General features: G+C 37.7%; 1 protein-coding gene across 1 annotated transcript in view; it reads right to left on the bottom strand.

Annotated features, from left to right (window-relative positions):
* Positions 1 to 23,704, bottom strand: part of scfd1 (sec1 family domain containing 1) — a 35,726-nt gene that overhangs the window by 418 nt on the left and 11,604 nt on the right. Inside the window, exons 11-23 of the mRNA XM_082516993.1 lie at positions 21,378 to 21,514; positions 20,067 to 20,157; positions 19,612 to 19,685; positions 17,200 to 17,281; positions 16,384 to 16,480; positions 16,111 to 16,181; positions 7,472 to 7,551; positions 7,216 to 7,278; positions 6,177 to 6,252; positions 3,854 to 3,907; positions 1,780 to 1,832; positions 1,641 to 1,674; positions 904 to 969 (exon numbers count right to left, since the gene is read on the bottom strand). Coding sequence (XP_082373119.1) covers positions 904 to 969; positions 1,641 to 1,674; positions 1,780 to 1,832; positions 3,854 to 3,907; positions 6,177 to 6,252; positions 7,216 to 7,278; positions 7,472 to 7,551; positions 16,111 to 16,181; positions 16,384 to 16,480; positions 17,200 to 17,281; positions 19,612 to 19,685; positions 20,067 to 20,157; positions 21,378 to 21,514 — 978 coding nt within the window. The remainder of the gene's footprint in view (positions 1 to 903; positions 970 to 1,640; positions 1,675 to 1,779; positions 1,833 to 3,853; positions 3,908 to 6,176; positions 6,253 to 7,215; positions 7,279 to 7,471; positions 7,552 to 16,110; positions 16,182 to 16,383; positions 16,481 to 17,199; positions 17,282 to 19,611; positions 19,686 to 20,066; positions 20,158 to 21,377; positions 21,515 to 23,704) is intronic.

Here is a 23,704-nt window from a genome sequence, read left to right as displayed (position 1 = left end):
TAACACTTCCACACAAATACTGTTGTTTTTACCAATCTGCATGTATTTAACACCTTTGGTGTTAGCTGGTTGTTCGGTGGTAATGTTGCCTCACAAGAATAGAGGTTTTTGGGTTCAAAGCACAGTAGGGCCCCTCTGTTTGGAATAGGTATATTCACCCTGTGCTTGCGTGGTTTTTCCGTGGGAGCTACGGTCTCTCCTACCATCAAAATCACTAGGTTAATGCTGCCTATATCAGGAGGTATTCAAAGCTTTCACTTACTGGTAAAAATAAAGCACTGAACTTTGCAAATAACAAAAATGATATAAAGAGTCTGCATGCCATTTTGTTATGTTAGTGTTAGTATGTGTTGTAAGTTTGGTCCAACAAACTTTGAATATTAGTATCGCAGTTATGACTTGCTCATGTTGGTCACTTTATTTCACACTGTAAACTGTAAAGCTGCTTCATTGGTCATTTTAAACCACTTCAAAGTCCCTTTAAATCTCAACTGTAAATTTTAGACTGTTATTAACCCTTTTTTACTCCAAAGTGTACATTTACTCCCCTTACCTCAGTCTCAAAGTATATATATATATATGTTTATTCTTACTCTTCCTATATTTATTTTTGTTCTTTTGCACTGACTGGAACTGCAGCCTCGTCGTCTCGTCTCTCTATATACTGTACTGTATATAGCAGAAATGATAATAAAGTTTACTTTGACTTTGAGTACATTTTCCCGACTTCTATTTTATATAATGTGACAGTGTTTTCACTGAAGGACCTAATTGTTTTAGTGTCATTAAACTTTAAGAGTTTTAGTTTGATATTTAACCCATCCCATGTGAAACTACATTGTATTCATCTAAAGAGACATCAGACTAAAATATGGAAAAGAACTTTGAAATGTACTACCGTACCTTGGTGTAGTCCACCAGATTCTGGTACTCGATATAGTTTCCTCCACCCACTACGAAGACGATGGCCTGAAACAGCAGGAGGTAAAAAAATCAAGCTTATATCAGAGGATATGTTGAAGGTGATGGACAGAAAGACTGCAAATGATTAAAAAAAGCTGCTGAAGTGATTTTACAGAATGAATTTCAAGTATAAACACTGCCAAAGACAAAAGTTTTATGAACTGAAAGAGGTAGACGCCTCTAATTGTATGCAGGAAATCAAGTTTTATTCCAATATTCAGGATCTGTAATTATTTACTTCATTACTATACTTATGTATGCATTTAATTTCAGATATGTTTTTACTTGTTCAAGAAATCAATTTTGTGATATTGTATCTTATTTTTTCACATCTATAATTACTTACTATAATAATAGTAATGTAATTACTAGTCCCACAGTTACTGTTTTATGATCTACCACAGACTTGCTCGCATAACTGTTGTTTTACATGTGATTGTGTGGTGACGGGATTAATAAAAGTCCAAATCAAATTCAATCTCATAAAAAAATTCCAGATTTGAAACTCTGCAACTTTCATCACAGCTAAGAAACAGTTAACTGTGCGTTATGAGAGAATCATGTGCGGCAACAGAAATTCCTGTCTGTCTTGTGTTTCCTTTCAACTTTTGTTTATCCTGGAAATAACCTGAACTGAATCTCATCAGTCAAACTTTGGTCCAGATACACAAATTCACCTCCTGAAACGGGTTCTTGTTCCTGGGGATGGAGCTGAAAGAGAAGGAAAGGATGATGAGACATCTTCGAGTGTATTTTACCCACCGAGAAGATGAGCTCTGCCAAGCTACAGATGAGATTTTGGATTTGTTTTCATACCTTTCACTGCCTCGCAGCATCTTTGGGTCAAAGTATCGATAATCATCTGTTTCCTTAAGGATCAGATAGAAAATTTTTTTTAGTCAGACGTACTACACATGACACACTTGTACTCAACAGCCACAAAAATAAACCCTAAATAATGTAGATGGTAGAGGGATATGTAGATTGGTTTGGCTTTTCTGATATTATTAGATGAAGAAGAGCCTCCGATTTGTAACTTAAAAAACAAAACAAAAAACCTGCTGGTGTCAAAATGTAAAACAACAACAACAACAAACAAACAAAAACAGAGTTAACCAAATTGAAAGCACGACAAAGGCAAAAGATTTATTTCACAGGTTGACCTGGTTGTGTTGTCTCTCAGCTCCAAGGACTAAACACAGACAGAATGACACAGCACTGTGTCTTTTGGCTTACTGTCACATGACCTAGATGCAGGTGGGTACAGGTTTAGTTCAAAGTAGTATTTGTACTGGAGAAGGATCGTTTTTGTCAGTGATGTAAAAGCCCAAGCAGACCATGAAAAACAAAGACGAGTCAGATTTATCATCTTCATATTTTCCTCATTTTAATGACACAAAGCTCTGCAAATTGTACGTCTCCCACTCCATCCTAAATTAATTACAGGAAATCTCAGTTCTTATGCAGACACTCAAAAACAGCACAACCTATTTATTAGCTCAAACTTAAAAAGTATTTCCTTAACTGCTTTGAGCCGGTGTCTACAATGGCACCAGTAGTTTTTGAGGTCAAAATTAAAACTTGTGCCAGAGCACCTCACAAACGCAGAAAAACAAAGTTAAACTGTGATTTTCTAAAAGTCGTTGGAGACTTTAAAGGCTTTCAGTTTGTCCACATCAAGAGAAAATCGTACAAAAACCTCCACTGTGAACAGCAACATGGTTTTATTACGTGGCTTTATCTGATTAATGTTAGTATTAGTATTAATATTTTATCTAACTAAAAAATGAGTAATAACCTCTATAAACTTCTCCACCATTTTGCTATACTTTAACTAAAACATAACCTCGAAATGCAACAGTTTTACACTGAGGACAATCTGATAGAGGGAGAATGTGCTCCGTTTCTTTTATCTTCATCCCAGACTTCCATCCCCGCTCCACCCTTTCCCTTTTTATTCACAACAACAGGACCTTTGTTGGTAGTCTGTAACTCCAGACGCTGAGAAACCTGCAGGGGGTGTGTGTGTGTTCACTTGCAAGTCTGTCACTACAAGGACCGGTTTAAGCTTTGAGCAGAGACATTTGGGACTTAACTTCAAAAGGAATTTTTGAAAGTTCAGAGTTTGTTTTAGGGTTCACGTTAGATTCAGGTTTTGCTTTGCATGCATATTTGTGCGCATGGTCAAAATGAATACATGGGCTGAGAGTCAGAAACTGCACTTTCAGTTCAATGTGATAAAGTGTGTTTGCTAGTTCACGTGGGTTCAAACGTGAGTAATAGAATATGTACTTTCCTTCCTCTCACACATGGACCATAGCAGTTAATATGAAGCTAATGTAATTTGTGGCATGTGTGTTGGAGCTGTCAATCACAGCTGAAGTGACACAAAAACGTGTCTTTCTTCTGAGTTTCCTCTCACCAATTAAGTTATGTTGAGGCCTACAGATATGTAGGTCTTTCAGAGGAACCTTTCATATTTTCTTTAGCAGAGAAGTTCTACATGTAATATAGAGTACTCTGCAGTTTTGTATTCACACTATACGTACATGGTAAGCTGCTTTTATATCATGTGTCTTTCTGTCGGTCAACTTTACACTTATATTGTATATTAAAGTTCCATTTGAGTAACTTTTCTTTCACATCAAGAGAAAACAACTTAAAATGATTCACGTAAAAATGTGGCTTTTTGGAAAACTTTTCCCAATCTGTACCGCAGAAGTGGACACCAGAGACACATCAGTGGGACTAGAATCCCCCCCCTCTTAATACTCGTATTAAGTGTTTCTATAAAAGGGCTTGGGCTTTTCCCGCTTTTCACAACACTTCCTATATTTTTAACTAATATTGGAAATATGTTTTTTAAATCATGAACAAAAACAAAACTCACAGGATGAGACTTCATCTCCATCAGGTTGTCCAGGATACGGGTAACCGGAAGGTTCTGGAAAAAAAAGAAAAAGAAACAACTTTTAACCTCCTAGGACCTGGCGTCCACATATGTGAACATCACATTTTGGGTTATTTAGACTAAAATATTCAATTTTGCTCTACATGGGCCTGATATCCACTTACGAGGACATTATACTGCTACTGTTCTATCAAAATTTTAAACGAATATCCTCATATGTGGCTCTTATTTTTCTTAAAAAAAATAAAAAAAATAAGGTAAAAGAAAAAAAATCTGCTAATTCTTTGTTTTTACATTCATCGGGCCCCAATCAGCCCAAATATCAGAGAGAAATGAAAAACGCACGTTGTGGAAGAGTTCGGGTCTTAGGAGGTTAAACATAACAAAGAATAATGAATCTCTTACAATAAATTCATTTACTTTTTATGATATTTCATAAGAATCATGAGTTTGTGTTTAGGTTGGACTTTTTTTCTTTTTAGATATTTGGTAAGTAGCTATTTTGGAAAACTGGAGTTGCAAGTGAAGAAAAAAAAAAAAAAAACAAGAATAACTTCAAATATCTTCCCTAACAGAGCATCAAAAGATGCATTCAAATCTACTCTCACTGTTAATAATGTTCTGGCAGCGAAGCAGAACAGGTGACTTCAGCGGGTCCAATTTCAGTATGAAGAAAACAGACGCCACCCTCCCAGTGTGTACGTGTGTGTGTGTGTGATGATTATAAATGACTTTCTTGTCTGTGCCAGTTTTAGTCTGAAACACCCTGTCATCGTCATCGTGCTCATCCATATTCCTGTTGTCTAGGAATGAGAACGTCGTCACATTGTGTGCACTTGATTTAATATTCTGCCAGATGCAAGCAGACAGAGGATGGTGCTTTTGTGCAAAGGCTGTTAAATGCAATGTGCAGATGCAGTTCAAAATTATCTCGTATATATAAATATATATATCTAAATATAAAAATGGGAATGCTGGAGAAGATGTGGATCAGAAGAGCCACATCATTATCATATCTTTTGGGACTGCCCTAACTTAAAAAATTACTGGCTGGGAATTCATAAAACTTTGTGTGAGGTTTTTAAGATAAAATTTGACATCAATTTTGTAAATTTGTACTTGGGCTTGGTTGCTGGCTCGGTCCGGGGAGGGGACACAAAACTCTTACAAGCGCTATTAGCGGCCAGCAAAAAATCAATAACCAGAAAGTGGTTAAATCCAATCCGCCAACACTTGAGGAGTGGTTTAATGTGATTTTCTAAATATTTAAAATGGAAAAATTGACATTCTTTTTAAAAATTCTAAAAGACAAATTCTACAAAATATGGAATAAATGGATTAGCTTTGTGTCCCCCATCCGCCCTAAATTTAGGTAAGACCAGCCCTGAATTGGTGTATCTCCCATGTATCGTACAATGTCAGGTTGACCCTCAACTTCATAATATGTACCTAATGTAGTCTTTGTAAATAAGTTAAACATGCTGCATTATGTAACACACTGTCAAGCCAACGAGTTAATTTTATTTTTTTGCTATCAGAATGTAAAACAAAAGGACTAAGAAAAAGGTTTTTTCTTCTTTTTTTGACTAAATAAAGTCAATGCACTTTATTGTAACAAGTCCTTTTTTTTTCTTAAATAAAAATATAATTTAAAAAAAAGAAAATGATCTCGTTTTCAGGTGAAAACATATGCCAAGGAAGTTTCCCAAGTGTTACATGGACAAACATGAACAAAAATGTGAGAAAAGGAAAAAAACAGAAAAAGAAGGAAAAGTGCTGTTGATTACAGCCCTGTCCCTCCAACCTAGCACTTTATTAACTACAATTAAATAAAAAAAATCTTCAGATAATCTTCATATAAATGAGAAAAAATGTGATCTCTGTGACATTTGGGACTATTTTTAAACTAAAATGATTCTTCTTTTTCTTCTTACAAACGAATGCCATTTCTGAGGTGCTAAAAGGTCCTCAAAAACTCTGACACGTGTCACATGTATGAGCATGAGTGATGTAAAACAGCTTTCAAAGTTTCCATAAATACAGCACATTATAATAAATATGTGCAGCTCTGATGATGTAAATATGCAGCAGTTGTGTGGCAGGCTTTAAATGTAGTTTTATCACTTTAATTTGAAGGCTGTAAGGCATCTTTGGTCAGATAAGACTGGGTACTGTTCAGGTTGATGAACTGGACTTTAGACAAGTTCTTAATTACTTTTCTTGTGTTGATTTTGGTAAGAGTAGTTCATTGTTTCAGCTGGTTTTCTGGAATTGAAATGGTAACAGAAGGAGTTTTACTCACATGCTGTTTGAGCACCAGGTTTTTCACACCCTCCATGACAAACTGGGAGCCAGTATTCATCACTCTGGAGAACAGTCTGTGGGGATGGAGTTGGGGGGGGTGGGGGTGGTAAGGAGAAATAGATGAAGAAAAGCCAGGACGGGAGGAGAGACAGGATGGAGGAAAGCAAGAGGCGGAGGGCAGGAGGACAGGGTTAGGCTGGTAGTCTAAGAAACTCTAAAGTAAAGGAGAGAGTGGGATGTCCCTGACTTTTTGATTCAAAAAGTCAGTTTACAAAAATAGAGTAATAAAAAACATGACCACAGCCTACACTCAGGAAAACAAACTTTCAGGATTTGTGTTACACTGTGATATCACAATTACACAGCCAAGCACCTAATTAGTCCCACCTGGATCCACCCCCTACTCTACCTCTACTATAGCAAAATCATAACTGCTGTCACACTATGGTACCAGTGTGCCTGCTATCACCATCAACCTTGGTTGTATGCCTACACACAGAGAACCACTTTCTTAGAGGGCTACGAATATAGACGTATATACACAGAGTGAAAAGGTATGACCCACTATTTTATTGTCTCATTTTTCACTAGTGTATCTAATGGCAGAGGCAGGAAAGGAACAGCTCACTACATGAATGAAGCACACACAGCAGCCATTCCTTTGGAGCTTAAATTTGGACATATTAGACTTCAATAACACACGGAAATAGGGTGTAATATGTGACTAACAATAACAGTAGGAGAGTAATCATAGTAGGCTCCAGTTATATTTCACAGCCATTGAGAGGCAATTAAGGCACAGTAATATGTGGTTATGTTGTTTCTAAACAGTTTCTAAAGCTGCTAAATCTCAGTGGAAAAACCTTACAAAATTAATACATAAAGCTGGTCCAGCTGTTTAATTCACTGCTGATTACTCAATGAAAAGAATGTTTAAATTGTCATATAACATCATTTTAGACTTGTCATCTCACTTATTAGTTCATAATTCTAAAACTATGTTAAAAAGGTACAAACTAATAATATTATTTACTTACCCCATAGGTTTGACTCCACTGTTGCCATTATTGGCTGGTGTGGCAGCCATTTTGGTAAAGGCCCTTGAAAGCATGAGAAGAAACCAGAAAGACTTAAGCATACTGACGAATTAGTCAATACCGTGTAAATTAAATGATTTTTAGATAAAGCCTTGATGGAAATTTTGAGTTCAGCATTTATTACAAAATCTGTTGACCATTGGAGGGTCAAAATATGTGGAGTTAAATGATGCTGCTGGGAAAAAACACAACTTACTTCCATTGTTTAATGTAGTTTAGAGGTGAAAGGTCACAGACTGCATCCAACAAAGCCTTCTTATACTGCTCCAAATCAGACTGAAACACAAAAACAAAATCCCACAGTCATCTAATGTTAACACATAAAGACGCCCAAGGCTAGAAAATAGGTGGAAAATAACAACAACAATAATAATAACAGAAAATAATAATAAAATAATAAAAGGTTAAATAATGGGGGGAAAAAAATCAATCGCACAAACCTTCCTCAGCATAAGAGATGTTTCCTAATAGTGCCACCAACATGTAATCAAGATGTTCTTACATCATTGAATAAAGAGTGACTGTTTATATTCAATAAAAAGCTAAACAGACACTGTGAATATTTTGAAATAGGTGCAGTGTCAGCTTTGCGACTAAAAGGTACTGGCAAAAGTTCTGGGAGGAGAACATTTAAGGAAATAATATAATTATGATTTGCAGCACATAAGTTTGCAGCACACAAATTAACACAAATTGTTTTGAATATTGCAAAACGTACATCTTATTTGCACTTGATGTGATTGTGATAGGTGCTGTTGGGAGTGTTTATTTATTTAGAATTGAGAGGGAGATGCTGTCAAAACAAGTGTGTAACTGACACTGACAAAATGATCAAAGCTGTAGATCGCGTTCCAAAACTTGGCTGTGTCTTGTAACTCTTCATTGAGTCATCACCCTGAATGTTTAGAGTTGAGCACCAAATATATTTGGTCTACAGCAACACTTATATTCATGAAAGAGAGAACTTACATGAACAAGAAAGTCAAGACACTTTTTGCAGCGAATGACTGGTTTGTAGTGTTTTAGATTTTTAGTCCCATTTCTATACAAAAATCTCTGCGTCTTATCTCTCAGCAGTGTGCACACAGTGCTATTATATGCAATACAAGGCAATACTGTATACAAGGATTTCAGGTTTGTGTGCATAAACCCTATGTTCCACCTGACCTGTCAGATTTATTGAATGAACAGCTATCTCAACTATTCTACCGCACACAGTCCCAAACAATTTCTAGCAGAAAAGTTTGCAAATATACGAAAAACATTGATTCTCAATATATTAAAGATTGCTCTTACACTGTATTATGTATATAATGTTACTAACTCCCTTATCAGGTCTGCTCATTTTTGACCCCCAAATTTACTTTCAGCACATATTTGTGATTGCAACATCAAGCTAATTTTCACACACTTAGTAAATCTTACTGTACCGTGGCAGAATATTACACCAGCAGTGTCAAACATAGGTTTGCTGAACTGTGGCAATCCAACCCACTGGAGTTTGTTTTACACTATAAAAATGACAGAGGAACGAGGCATAATCTTTTGACTTTTACTTTATTTTGCACCAGAAACCAATACTTTTCACTTTAAGTGACCAACTGGTCATTATCGTAAGCCTTCTTCTAGAACTGTATGAACAAGTTTCTTTGACTTATGAGTGTGAATGTATAAAAAACTTTAACTGAAATAAATATTTTTCTTAGGACTTCTCAAAAGGTCCACCACCTGTTTCATTCATTAAATACAAAAGGTGTTTTCTTAGGTTATCCAACAGTCCAATCCATTCAAGATCAAATTGCAATGTATGTGGCCCATGAACTAAAATGAGTTTGTCAGCCAAGGCATATCATAATAGGAATGATTGAATTTTGTGCACCAATTTAATTTTGGATAAGCTGGTGCCATTCACAATAGAGCAGAGTAGGTTAATGGAAGAGGAGTGCTCTGTGATGTGTTTTTGTCTGAAAAAAGTCTTAGTTATTGTCAGTTATCACTGATGTACATGTGGGATTTATTTAGCCTGCACTCTTGACTGAAACAAAAATAAATGAAACATCACTTAAGCCACCCCATGTCAAATATTTCATTATGCATTAATCATAACACAGAATTTAGCTGTTCAGAGTCCTGCCAAGTAAAGTAAGACATTAGTGTATATAGTTCAGTTTACTTCAGTGTGAAAGAATATGATGCAGTGTGGATCGTCCACACATAGCTTACTCTGATGAGCAGCTCGTGGAAGCCACCCAGGCATTATTAAAGTGCCAAACCATGTTAGAGGGCGCACAAAAGTGTGCCTGATTGTTTTTGTAGCTATCTGATATTTATCTAATCCACACTAATGAAAATCCAGCAGCAGTCGCAGAAACCTTAAAGCAAATAGAAGAGAGTAAGGAAAAGGGTGAGAGCGAGGTCTGTGAGATATAAAACAGGAGGTAGAGGAAAGAGAGCAAGAGACAAAAAGACATGGACAGAAGGCCAAGAGTTGGTCACAGAGGGAGAGGGATGACCGGAGATGACAGGAAGGAAGAGGGGAAAGAGTGAAAGAGGGGGTGGAGGAGAGGGGGCTGAGAGGGTACTCCCAATGGGGAACATCTCTCAGCTGGATGAAAGATGAAAGCAAGAGTGAGGCTCACATTTTGGCAGAGGGGCGAGCAGTCACACCATCTCACAGCAGAGGAAATGGAGGATGACACTCTGAGAATCACAGAGCTCAAAGTGGAGATCTTAAACAACCATCAAACAGTCTCCTTTCTGTTGTTCACATTTGGGAAACTTTTCGCCGAAAAAGACGATTCAACAGACAACTCCAGACATGGTCTCCTTCACAAACCTGACCAATCACTCCTTGAAATGGGAATGTCTTAGAATTATACTATACTGCATTATCCACAACATACTGGTACATATCATCTCAACAATAAGAATTATACTGGTCCAAACTACTAAAAATGCCAAGAATAACACAGTTTGAGAGACAATATACAGTATTTTTACACTAAAAAGTTTGAATCCCAATAAACTATACCATAGCTCAGCATGGTGTGCAGTGTGTCCTTAAGAAATACAAGTGCCAGGCCTAAAAAACTATCTAGAGCAGACGAACAGTATCTGAAAGTCATGTCTTTAAGAACTGAGACCTGACGGTCACATTTAGCGTCGTCAACAGCCTCATTAATTGCCACCCTTTCATCAGGTGGAATGGTCAGTTGGAAATGTTTACATATTGCCCAACGTTACTACACAAATGACAAAAAAAGACTGCCTGAGAGAATTCTGACTGTGTAAAGAATAAAGGTTTCTTCCCAAATATCGACTTTCAAGCAAAATACAAAGAAATGAAGGGTTGCTCAAGAGTTTTGCTTTATACTCTTCATAGCTGAATCAATGGGCTACTTTCAGTCATTGTGCAAAGGTACTGTTTATAAGGCTGGGGATACCTGCATTCAGCTGAGAGTGAAAAAGTCACTTGGATGAGTTCTCCCACTGAAAACGCTACGTCCAGATGAACAGAATCAAGCTTTTGGGATTTACTTACCTGGATGATTAAGCATGCATCAAGAAAGCCAAATCAGTAATGTGACCTCCCCCAGTGTACTTTAAACTTATCAGGCATTGCGGAAAATGGGATGCTTTCATAAAACAACATCCAAGGGTTGTAAGAAAAAGAAAAAAACATTTCTGTCATCTGGAAATGGTTGTGACGGACAAGATGTGAATCAAAGATCCATTCTTCAAGAATCCAGTGGAGGGAAAATAGGTGTGGATGAGAACAAACAGTGAAGAGAAAAACAAAACAAAACATAACTGAACTTACTCTTGATGCCACTTGAGGCTGGCTCTCCAAATATTCCTATCTTAAAATTGATTTTTGGCTAGGCTTAAAGTTAGGGGCAATGGGACGCTTCAATTGACAGGTAGCTCTTGGTGTCTTCTAATCTAACCAAGTCAGTTTTTTTCTGAGAGAAACTTTGGTTCAGCCATTTGTCAGTGGCTCATAATGAAATGATAAATACGGTACAGCCAAAAAGATGTTTCTCATACAGCACATCCAAAATGTGGCTATCGATCAATATCCTTTGGTTCTGAGAACACAAGAGCGCAACCTACTTCAAGCCATCTGCACAAACCATTTCTATTATTTGCCAAACCACAGCTGGTGTTGCAAGTCTCCTCTGTGCCATTTTTTTGAGCGATGATCTAGAGCACTGTCATCTAAGATGACAAATTAAATTCTGTTGGGTTCAGAAGTCTGAAACAAGATGCTGAGACTAGGCCGGGTTAGCTTCCACTTCAAAACATGGAAGAGACAGCGAGATCACTACGGAAGGAGTTTTATTTAATCAGTGAACTTATAATAGAGTGTTTAACTGAGAGAATAAATCTAGTTAATCTCTTGTTCAATCATAATTGTGATCCTATAAAATAACGCCTACCATTTTTAAAAGTGCCTTTTTGCATAATGAGTAGTCTTATAATTTTTTTTAGTATTTGCTAGCTTTGAATAGAATAGAATAGAATAGCCATAATGTGTACAACCCATAACAGAATATTATTTTGGCTTGTACACTGGCAAAAAGTCAAGAAAGTTGACTCGCTTCTTTGCGAAACAGTTACCCATTACAGAACATTCATTGGATTTTTGCAGTGGCAGTACCACACTACATTTCCTTATGAACAAACATGAAAATTTCGTTATGATCTCACGTGTTAAAAATACTTTGTAATGTCATGTTATTTGTATATGCTGCATTCTATTAACACATCTCTCTCAGAGAAAGGTATTAAGAGCTGAAGTCAAATAGTGGAAACCATCACAGAGAAATAAGCTACTATACCGGCTTTTGATATTCTTGTCTTTCTTTTTCCGAAGTGCAAATTTCACAGCCTCATCAACATTGTATTCCCAAAAGGGCAAAAACGTAAACATCTAGGCAAATTTTAAGGAGCCAGAAAAGATTCTTATTTCCATTTCGATTTTATTTAGGGGTTCTCCTACAGTATCAGTAAAGTACAGTTGGTATCGTTCACCATTTATCTCATAGTGGCACTTCTTGCAGTTCATTACGTGTTTATGAGAAGGTATTTTTAAAATTCCCAATTTCCTTTGCAGAAATATGCGTTTACAATTAAGGCTGCCACTCTGTTCTGAGACCTCCCTGCTCTTCCAAGTGCATATGGACAGCCAGATGTAGTGAGAGTAGCAAAAACAATATCTCTGCCTCTGACAAGTACAGATCAGACAGTGACAAATCAAGAAACAGCATTCAAGACAAATCTGGAATGTCTAGCAATTAGAGGGAAACCAAAACAATTTAAAAGAAGGATCATGTATGAGATTTGGATGTGTAGAAAAGTATAAGCTGATTTGTGCTAGCACTGAATTTGCTGGAATTTTGACTAATCTTGACTTTAATTTTATGTAAAATCTAGTAGATAGTTTAGAATAGCCCATTATTGTTATTGCACATGTACAGGGTGGGCCATTTATATGGATGCACCGTAATAGTACGTTAGTTTATGTGAGGGGGCAAAGGCCTCAAGATGGGTGGTGACAATGGTGGCCATTTAGAAGTCGGCCATCTTGGATACAACTTTTGTTTTTTTCAATAGGAAGAGGGCCATGTGACACATCAAACTTATTGGTAATGTCACAAGAAAAACAATGGTGTGCTTGGTTTCAACGTAACTTTATTCTTTCATGAGTTATTTACAAGTTTCTCTTTGTTCACAGCCATTGACATGTTGAAGAAGTTAACACGTGAGGAGCGGATTGAAATTGTGTTGATATCTGGTGAACGCAGTAACCGGGTCATTGCAGCAGATTTCAATGCAAGACACCCTACGAGACCACCCATCTCCCATGCTACAGTCAGCAACCTGCTTGCTAAGTTTCATGAAACTGGTTCAGTGTTTGATTTGCCAAAATGTGGACGAAGAAAACTGTCACTAATGAAGAAACACTTCCTTCATTCAGCAAGAGCCCACAGCGTAGCACTCGCCGCATGTCACTGGAGAGTGGCATTAGTCGAACATCCCTTCAGCGGATATTAGCTACTCACAAACGGCACCCTTACAAACTCCAGCTACTGCAGCATCTCAACGAGGATGACCCAGATCGGCGCACAGAATTTGCAGAATGGGCAAAACAAAAATTGGAACAGGACCCTCAGTTCACGCAGAAGATTCTGTTCAGTGATGAGGCAAACTTTTATGTGAATGGTGAAGTTAACAAACAAAACCACCACTATTGGTCTGACACTAACCCACATTGGATGGATCCCTCCAAGACTGTTGGACCAACAAAAGTGATGGTTTGGTGTGGTATATGGGGTACAACGATAGTGGGTCCATTCTTCATCAATGGAAACCTCAAGGCCACTGGATATTTGAAATTGCTACATGATGATGTGTTTCCCTCTTTATGCACTGGAGCTGGCACGTTCCCTGAGTTTTTCCAGCAAGATGGTGCACCACCACACAAGCTAGATATAAACATATTTCTATATATGCTCAATTAATGTGTGTTCATCTTTGAAATATGCTGAAATAGTTCAAAATTGAAGGCACACTGAACCAGCATGGCTACCACAGCATCCTGCAGCATCTTGCCATCCGAACCGGTTTGTGTTTAGTTGGAACATCATTTATTTTTCAACAGGACAATGACAGCAAACACACCGCCAGGCTTTGTAAAGGCTATTTGACCAAGAAGGAGAGTGATGAGCGCTGCAACAGTTGGCCTGGCCTCCACAGTCACCTGACCTAAACCCAATGGAGATGGTTTGGGATGAGATGGACCGCAGAATAAGATGCTCAGCATCTCTGGAAAATCCTTCAAGACTTTTGGAAAACCATTTCAGGTGACTACCTCATGAAGCTCATCGGGAGAATGCCAAGAGTGTGCAAAGCAAGGATGGCTATTTTGAAGAATCTAAAATATAAAACCTGTTTTGAGTTATTCCACACTTTTTTTGTTTACTACATAATTCCGCATGTGTTCGTTCATATTTTTGATGCCTTCCGTGAGAATCTACACTGTAAAAGTAAAGGAAAATGAAATGGGAAGGTGTGTCCAAACCTTTGACTGATAGCGTATAAATTGTGTCAATAAATATATTTAAATAAATCTTCTTTATAAATCTTTTTATTATTATTATTATTATCATCATCTATGATCTTAACGAAATCTTAAATAAAGGCAATCATACCATACTGTCGCCAAAGTGTATCCAGTGTTTTCTTTGTTTTCTTTGTATTGTTTTAGGCTCTTTACCTTAAAATATAAAGTGCCTGCAGGCAACTGTTGTTGTGATTTGGCTCTATATAAATAAAACTGATTTGAATGATCCTGATCTAGTCAAGCATTAAGCATTTGCATCTGAACTGAATTCTCTTCTACAGCTGCATCAGGAAAGTTAAGGTTAACGCTTCTGTAAAGCGAGCACTTTTTCCACACCAAACAGATGGATGAATAGCCAACCCTGAGTGTGTTCTTCTGTTGCTGTAGGCTCATCCCTGCTGAGATGTTTATGTTCCTGTTGCCAACTCGGTTATCTTAATAAACCACTACAAGAATAATTGAGATGTTTTGCAGGAAAGATTTGGGGACTTCATGTTGATCATGACTTTGGTACCTTCAAAATGGTCTGTTGACATTTACCAGAATAGAAGTTTGGATTTCTGTTCTGGTAAAAGTTTGGATGGTTTTTGGTGAATAAAAAATAGACCAGAGTAGGGCTGGAGAGAAAAACGTTTTAGACATTGGAAAATATTTAGACTCTGGAAACCAGAAGCCGTTTTTCTCATTGACACTATTAGTTAGACTTGGTGTGCTGGCAAAAAACAAAAACACATTTGCCAATTCACTGAATGTTCCTACAATAAATATGGAAGGAGCTTTTCTAAATCATTTTTCACCTTTAAGATGTTCAAAATACGTATGAGAAAAGTTGGTGTTTGATGACACTTGATTTTCTACCTCACAACATTTAAGCTGCTTTCAAACATGAACTGCAGCTGTTTTCTAGTTATTGCCTGACTGGAGGTTCATGTCAGAGCACAAATGTCAGATAAAGTTGTTTCAGACAAACAGTCTTTAAACTTCTAACCCCTGAGCACAAAGTCCTTGGGAGGCCTACTGACATACTTGTGAGAATAAAGGAGGTGATTACGTGGCGAGTGAGTCGCTGTTGTGCGCTGTCTCCTGAATAAACGATCCTCACTTAAACCACTCAAACGATTTCCAGAAATGAGAATACATCTGTCTGTTCCCACTCTGCATCAATCAAGTTCTTGTAATTCTCTCCGTGTTCAGTCTTGTAATGGCAATTGAAATTGTAATCCTTACAGAAGTCTGCTCTCCACAGTTTATGCATGTGGCTTTACCTCTTCCTTCAGTAAATAAATATTTGGGCGTCTATGTATGTTAATGACTCTATATTCATCTTTCAGTCCTATCAAATTCATATCATCTAATTGACGTTATAACACATTTATAACAAAGCTGCTTCACTTGCACACAAGTACGTATGCAAATAAAAACAAAAAGAAATACCAGCCACCTTTAAAATGAAAGAACACACACTGAAATGGGACAAGCTGCATGACGTTACACCTGAAGCCTAATTTTCCGCTAACCTCATTCAGGCAAGAACAAATAGGCCAGACGTGGCCCACAGGCCACACAACACTCAGGTCTAATCTACTTTAAATAACTTGGTTTTCTGACCTTTACAGCGGCACGTTTTACACCCCCCCTTTCCCAACCTTTTAATACTACTAAAGTGTTTACCCTGACATTTTATGAATTAGTGTCGGTGGGTGTGTTACCTCTGAAGGAGCCTGCTGTGCAGTGATGTAGTAGATGAGGAAAAGTCTCATTTTGTCTTCTGGAGTGCCAGCTGACAAACACACACGTTTACACACAGCTTATTCAGTTTATTCTGTCTCTGTAATACATGCTTGCTGAATATAAACAAATACAATTAAAACAACATTTAAAATAACCCTGCAGTTACAGATTTTGCACTTATCCCAGTATGGTATATGATAATTAAGTACCTGCATGTGAGTGTGTTTATGTGTGTGTGTTTGTGTGTGTACCATCTGGGTCACTGATGATGTCCAAAAGGGATTTGTCTAAAGTTGACTTGCTCATCAGTTTCTCTTCAAATTCAAAGTAAACATCCAATTTCCGACTCTGAGGACACAAAGAGCATAAAATCAGTACAACAAACACTATATTCACACTCTGTATTGTATTTTCAGTGCACTGGTACTGCTGTAAACCATCCAGTAAACACTTCTTATCTTTATACATATTAGTGCACTGTTTTGTAATGGTAACATGTTTCCAATGCTAGCAGGCCTAGCCTGTAAAGTGAAGTAACTGTAATTTGAGGAGAAACTTCAGTGATACTGGGTCCACCTAACAAGCAACCCGTATTACAAAGGGTGGATGACTTTTAGCAAAGGTATGATGTCACTGTGCTTTATGTTTGACTTTTAATGGAGAATAGGTTATGTTCAAGATAACAAGAAACACAAATACTCCACCTTCTGACTATTCACCATTCCTATATGATCCAGCAGAGGTTCTCAAATTTCTAGAGCCCTTTGTTTTTAAATATTATCTAAAAGAACATTTTTCCTTGCTTCATTATATTCTTGCTAGTAACTAACTTGCTAGTGATTGGTTAGCTCCAGTAATTGACCCAGCCACGTCTGCAATCTGTCATCTGGTGACAACAGTGCTCCCATTTGTTTAAACAAGCCAAGCAATCAGTTTTTCAACTCAACTGAACTGTCAACCTTCAAGTCCAATGTAATATTAGAGTTTTATAAACTCATTTTATAGTACATAGTCTTTGGGTGTGTGGCACTTAAATCGAACCTCAGTTTCTGGAAACTACTGTATACCTTGATGTGGTCAAGCACTGCTGTGGCAACATTGGTGTGCAGATCAATCAGTCTTTTCTTTTCCAACAGCTCTGGCAGAGAGCTGCAGAAGGTACAAAAAATGTCAAAAACAAGACAAATAAAACTCAGTCTGCATTTTATTACCTATCATATGGTCAAAACTCTTATTGTACCCAAGTCTGTAAAGAATTTGCAACTACAAGGCTGTTTTAGACAGTGTGACACACACACACACACACACACACACACACACACACACACAGCTTTATTTTATGGAAATCTCACAAACCAAAACTTAAATCAGATGTTCCCTGCATCAGTACTCATCTGTCCTCTTAAGTTCATGGAAATAATTTCTTTGTTGTTGAGAAACAGACTGACGCAAAACCAAAGACATTCAGTGAAAGGGGTTAAATAAAAAGCTCTGTGTTCACTTTTGAACCATTTAACCATAATTTCACCTCATTCACTGAGTGCATGACTCAGGGACAACCTGCACTGTGGTGTAAACTTTTCTTCCACTCAGAACTATAGAGCCAGTATGACGATGATTTTTTTTTTAGGCCATAAAATATCAGCCTGTCTGTCTGAGCAATAAAACACTGGGACACCTTAAACCCAAAGAACCATTGTAAATACACATATTTTTTGTTTCGTTTTTATGATGAGGAACGTCATTCATGTAAGGTTTATATTTGAAAGGGCTGATTTTAAAATGACCTATGCTTGTTTTGATGCAGTTCAGAGGGAGAGTCGTTTTGCATACATTGTGTATATACAGTGGGGCAAAAAAGTATTTAGTCAGCCACCGATTGTGCAAGTTCCCCCACTTAAAATGATGACAGAGGTCAGTAATTTGCACCAGAGGTACACTTCAACTGTGAGAGACAGAATGTGAAAAAAAAAATCCATGAATTCACATGGTAGGATTTGTAAAGAATTTATTCGTAAATCAGGGTGGAAAATAAGTATTTGGTCACCTCAAACAAGGAAAATCTCTGGCTCTCACAGACCTGTAACATCTTCTGTAAGAAGCTTTTCTGTCCCCCACTCGTTACCTGTATGAATGGCACCTGTTTGAACTCATCATCTGTATAAAAGACACCTGTCCACAGCCTCAAACAGTCAGACTCCAAACTCCGCCATGGCCAAGACCAAAGAGCTTTCGAAGGACACCAGGAAAAGTATTGTAGACCTGCACCAGACTGGGAAGAGTGAATCTACAATAGGCAAGCAGCTTGGTGTGAAAAAATCAACTGTGGGAGCAATCATCAGAAAATGGAAGACATACAAGACCACTGATAATCTCCCTCGATCTGGGGCTCCACGCAAGATCTCATCCCGTGGGGTCGAAATGATCATGAGAACGGTGAGCAAAGATCCCAGAACCACACGGGGGGACCTGGTGAATGACCTGCAGAGAGCTGGGACCAAAGTAACAAAGGTCACCATCAGTAACACACTACAACGGCAGGGAATCAAATCCCGCAGTGCCAGACGTGTTCCGCTGCTGAAGCCAGTGCATGTCCAGGCCCGTCTGAAGTTTGCCAGAGAGCACATGGATGATACAGCAGAGGATTGGGAGAATGTCATGTGGTCAGATGAAACCAAAGTAGAACTTTTTGGTATAAACTCAACTCGTCGTGTTTGGAGGAAGAAGAATACTGAGTTGCATCCCAAGAACACCATACCTACTGTGAAGCATGGGGGTGGAAACATCATGCTATGGAGCTGTTTTTCTGCCAAGGGGACAGGACGACTGATCCGTGTTAAGGACAGAATGAATGGGGCCATGTATCGTGAGATTTTGAGCCAAAACCTCCTTCCATCAGTGAGAACTTTGAAGATGAAACGAGGCTGGGTCTTCCAACATGACAATGATCCAAAACACACCGCCCGGGCAACAAAGGAGTGGCTCCGTAAGAAGCATTTGAAAGTCCTGGAGTGGCCTAGCCAGTCTCCAGACCTCAACCCCATAGAAAATCTGTGGCGGGAGTTGAAAGTCCGTGTTGCTCGGCGACAGCCCCAAAACATCACTGCTCTCGAGAAGATCTGCATGGAGGAATGGGCCAAAATACCAGCTACTGTGTGTGCAAACCTGGTAAAGACCTATAGTAAATGTTTGACCTCTGTTATTGCCAACAAAGGTTATGTTACAAAGTATTGAGTTGTATTTTTGTTATTGACCAAATACTTATTTTCCACCCTGATTTACGAACAAATTCTTTACAAATCCTACCATGTGGATTCATGGATTTTTTTTTCACATTCTGTCTCTCACAGTTGAAGTGTACCTCTGGTGCAAATTACTGACCTCTGTCATCATTTTAAGTGGGGGAACTTGCACAATCGGTGGCTGACTAAATACTTTTTTGCCCCACTGTATTTAAATTACCCTGTGTTGTTCATTACCTGACAGCAGAGGTTAGCTTCGCTGTGTTGTCTGAAAGCATGCTGATGGCTCCTTCATCTTCCCCCTCTAAGCCCTGCAGTCAGAACAGACATCACAAGAAGTAGCATGCAAAATCATGCTGTAGTGTTTACAACCGCCTTAAATAGGACTGCATCAGGACTAATCTGCCATATAGTCTTCATGTAAGGTATTGTGATTATAACCTTGATTGCCATGCAATATCATCTTAAATTTCTTGAAGTACAACAGCAGATGGTTAGACATGGGATCTGGAAATTCTCTTGAAAACTTGGGACATAAACTTGGACATATCACCTTAGACTTGAAACTCAAAACTGATGTGACTGACCTCTGAATATGACTTAACTTTGTGACTCAGACAAAGCCTCAAACACTGTGAAACTGGAGCTGGATTGTACCATACTGAGTCTCATGCTGTATATGTGAGTCTTACCATGATACTTTTCAACCGTTTGACTTCATCCTCCTGCGCTCTATACGTGTCCAGCTCCTCCTGAACTGACTCTGCAACCTCTGGGAATGGACTGTAACAAACAACCAATTATAATAACCATATTATAATGATATTCAGTATAATAAAAAGAAAAGAAAAAGGCACTAAAGAAGATGAAGTGTTAGTCAGATAAACTCAGACATCATCAGCATAGAGACCAATGTTATAATGTTCTGATACACACACATCCATACACCCTATTACTGTTTGGCACCTAATAAAGCACTTCCTCAATACAAATTTAAATAGCAAAATGTTTGAACATTGTTGTAGTTATTCCAGTGTGACTCCAGAAATAGTAACACAAAGGTTTTTGCTGTCGTCTGTTTAAATTAAATACAGATTTTAGAAAAGTAAAAATGGGACATAAAGCGTTGGGAATATTAACCTTCCCAACGCTACTGAAAATTTATCAACTTTCCTTAAAAGTCATGTCTGTACTGGAAAACCAGGAGATTAAAATGAACACTATCAATACGGCCAAGAAGTGTGGCATCCTGGCCTTAAACATGTCAGGAATGGTATGCCTAGTCCAAATAATATTTAGCCCCAAATCCCACATTTCTGTGCCAAGTTAAGATAAATTGTAGGGCTGTTAATGTTAACTCGCATTAATCCGTCACCTTAAAATTTTTTATGCAATAAACCAATCAGGTGTGCAGAATGACTCAAAATCCTTGAAATGTCTCTGTCAACGCATTTCGGGCAGTTTGTCTATTCTGCGCTCCAGATGGGTTAATTGCGTTAAAAACTTAAAGCGTGTTAATCGTGATGGTGGATTAGCACACGTTAACGCGGTCATCTGTCCATTCAATATTTGGTCAATGCCCTAGCTTTTATTGTTCAGTAAAAAGCACTTTCAGCGGTTACTGAGCTTTAATATCAGGACTATAAGGATGCATTCAATTATATCTTACACATATTAGTTGCACTTAAACTTCAAAATCTGAAAAGAGGCTTTCACATGTTCACAGATGAATGAACAACTAATATATGGGAAACAACATGTAATTTAATTCTATGATTATTCTGCTGATTATTCTGTTAAAAGATTTCAAAACAGGTGCCAGAAAACAGCCAAAAAGATTTTCTAAAATAAAAATGTCATAAAAGTCAAAGATATTTCATTTAACATCATACAAAACAAAGAAGTCCTCTTAAGAATGAAGTTTAATTTAGAGTTGTTAGCATTTTTACTCTAAATGATGATGATCTAGACTGAAACAAAACACCACCTCTTTGGGAACTGACCTGCCCTTGTGTTTCTGCCAGAACTTGTCAGCGGCAGTCAAGTCATAGGTCTTCCTGCTCTTCTTCTTTGGTCTAGCACCAGCTGATGGCTCTGCCCCCATACCCTCCTCCATCACCACCCTGTTCAGATGGAAGTCCTGGTGGACACAGGAAAACATTTTTTTTTTAAGTATTGTTGGCTAATATTTTGTCCAAGTGCTATGATTATTGCTGTTAGTCGGTTATTTTGGTATGTTAGAGCTCATCACAGAACTAAAACTAATCCAGTTTTCTGGAATATATTTTTTTATTATAAAACCTGATCAAGAATCCAGGAAAGCTATTCCGAGAAGAAGTATTGGTGTGCTAAAGAAAATTGGAATGAGCTACAGAGCAAAGACAATCTTTCCTACAGCACATCGTTGCTAATTCCAGTACACTAAATGGCGCCAAACGCTGAGAAGAACCATAATATTATTGTTACCATGAAAACAGAGGAGGCATAGTAACAAACACTTGGTGTTACAATCCAGTCTCCTGTTGGGGGGGCGTGGTCACGTTTACAGGAAATAGAGACGGAGATGTGGAGTCGGCAATGCTGCCATCTGGACTGATGCAGCACTTACTGGCAAAACAAGGCCACAAACAGAAATCCATCCTAAAGCAGGCTGACACTTTTTCTTTTTATCTTCCAACAAAAAATCAGTATGTTCAAAAGTTATAGTAAAGTGTCTGATTCAGACTTCTTTCAAGATGCTAATTTCAAAATAACTCCCACACAAACTAAGCTAAAATTGACTAATAACATCCATAAGTCAGGCAGGCTAGATGAGATAACTTCTGACGCTACTTTTATCATTTATATACACTTTTTATTTGTATTGTCTAGCAGCTTTCATAGACGCCTACACTATCCAGCAATGAGGTCTGCCTTACCCATATTAATCAGATCAGATCTAGAAGTTTATTTGTGCTATATTAACCAGATATGTAAAAATCTGACTTTCTAAAAATCTTAACACACTTTCTGAAGAGAAAGTGATAAAGAATAAATATGAGACCAAATGACTCCTTAAGAGTGATGGTTTATGGGCTTTATTAGCAAAAGCTGAACTTTTATGAGAGCAAGCACATTTGTGTGTGTGTGTGTTGATTACATAATACATCATTCACCTCTACATTCCAGTGCTGTCAGTATTAACCTCAACACCTCACTAGTTGACAGCACTCTGGCAAGAATTAGTGTGAGAATTTGTGTGCATTGTGGGAAAATGGGGATATGTGTTTCTGACAGTCATATAAATGTGACTATGATTCAGTAAGCCCCCATAATGTGCGTACAGTCATCTGAAAAACAAAATACACCCTCCTTCAGTTCTAAGGTTTTATATATTAGGACATTAATAAAAACATCCAGTCCTTAGCAGTTCTTAAAATCAGCTAAATACAGCCACTGAAAAATACAACACACTACACCCGTTTATTATTTAACAAAAATTAAGCCAAGATGCCAAAGTAGTATATTAGAAATTAGGTACACCGTTTCTGCTTCCATAGAAATTAAAGGGGTAAATAATAGTCAGGGGCAGATAATCAAGTGCACTTAATATGAAAAAAATGAAATGTTTTTTTAATGCTAATCTTTTTTCTTTTTCTTTTTTTAACAGTTTCAATTTTTTTCGGCTACAAATTAGATTTTTGTCAGTTTCAGACTTTGTGTTGTGGGCTTGTATCAAGGAGGAGGGACAGAGCATAGGAAAAATGATGATAGGTCGCTAACCCATGGGAGCTATGAGCGCAGTAGAGAAATCTAAGAATCGTCCATTCATTTCTCCGTACTATATGGAAATTAGAATTCCCAAACTTAACACAACTTTAATCTTCTTTTGTAACAGAATCTTTTGACATGCTGCACTGAGTAGCATCAAAACTCAAATGACCATTGAGAACTGAAAGCAAAACGGCTCCATTTTTATTTTCCCTAATTGTGAAGCATTTGTCAGAGACCAAGCAGAGACTGAAAAATGAGGCCAGTGACATGCTAAAAGTTACTGTTTCTCTAAAAGTCAATTGAGTTTGACTCCAGAAGCGATTTAATCCCCACAGACCCCAATCCCCATCTTAAAATGTCCAAATTTAGGACAAAAAACAGAATGTTTTCAGCCCAGTACTTGTTAAAGGTTTTGGTCTCTATAGATAGTTTCCCACTTAAAAATTGAATAATGGATAACTGCTTTCTTTTTTAAAAAACTCATCCAATGGAATATTGGAAAGTTTAAAGTTATGGCAGTGGCTTCTTTGATTGACAGGTGTGCTAACAAAAGAGGCTGTAGCTGTTTGTAGTCTGC

Source organism: Aulonocara stuartgranti (assembly GCF_965226115.1).
Source record: "Aulonocara stuartgranti genome assembly, chromosome: 19".
Classification (NCBI taxonomy): domain Eukaryota; kingdom Metazoa; phylum Chordata; class Actinopteri; order Cichliformes; family Cichlidae; genus Aulonocara; species Aulonocara stuartgranti.
The sequence above is the reverse complement of the archived record's forward strand: the minus strand, read 5'-3'. Positions and strand labels throughout refer to the sequence as shown.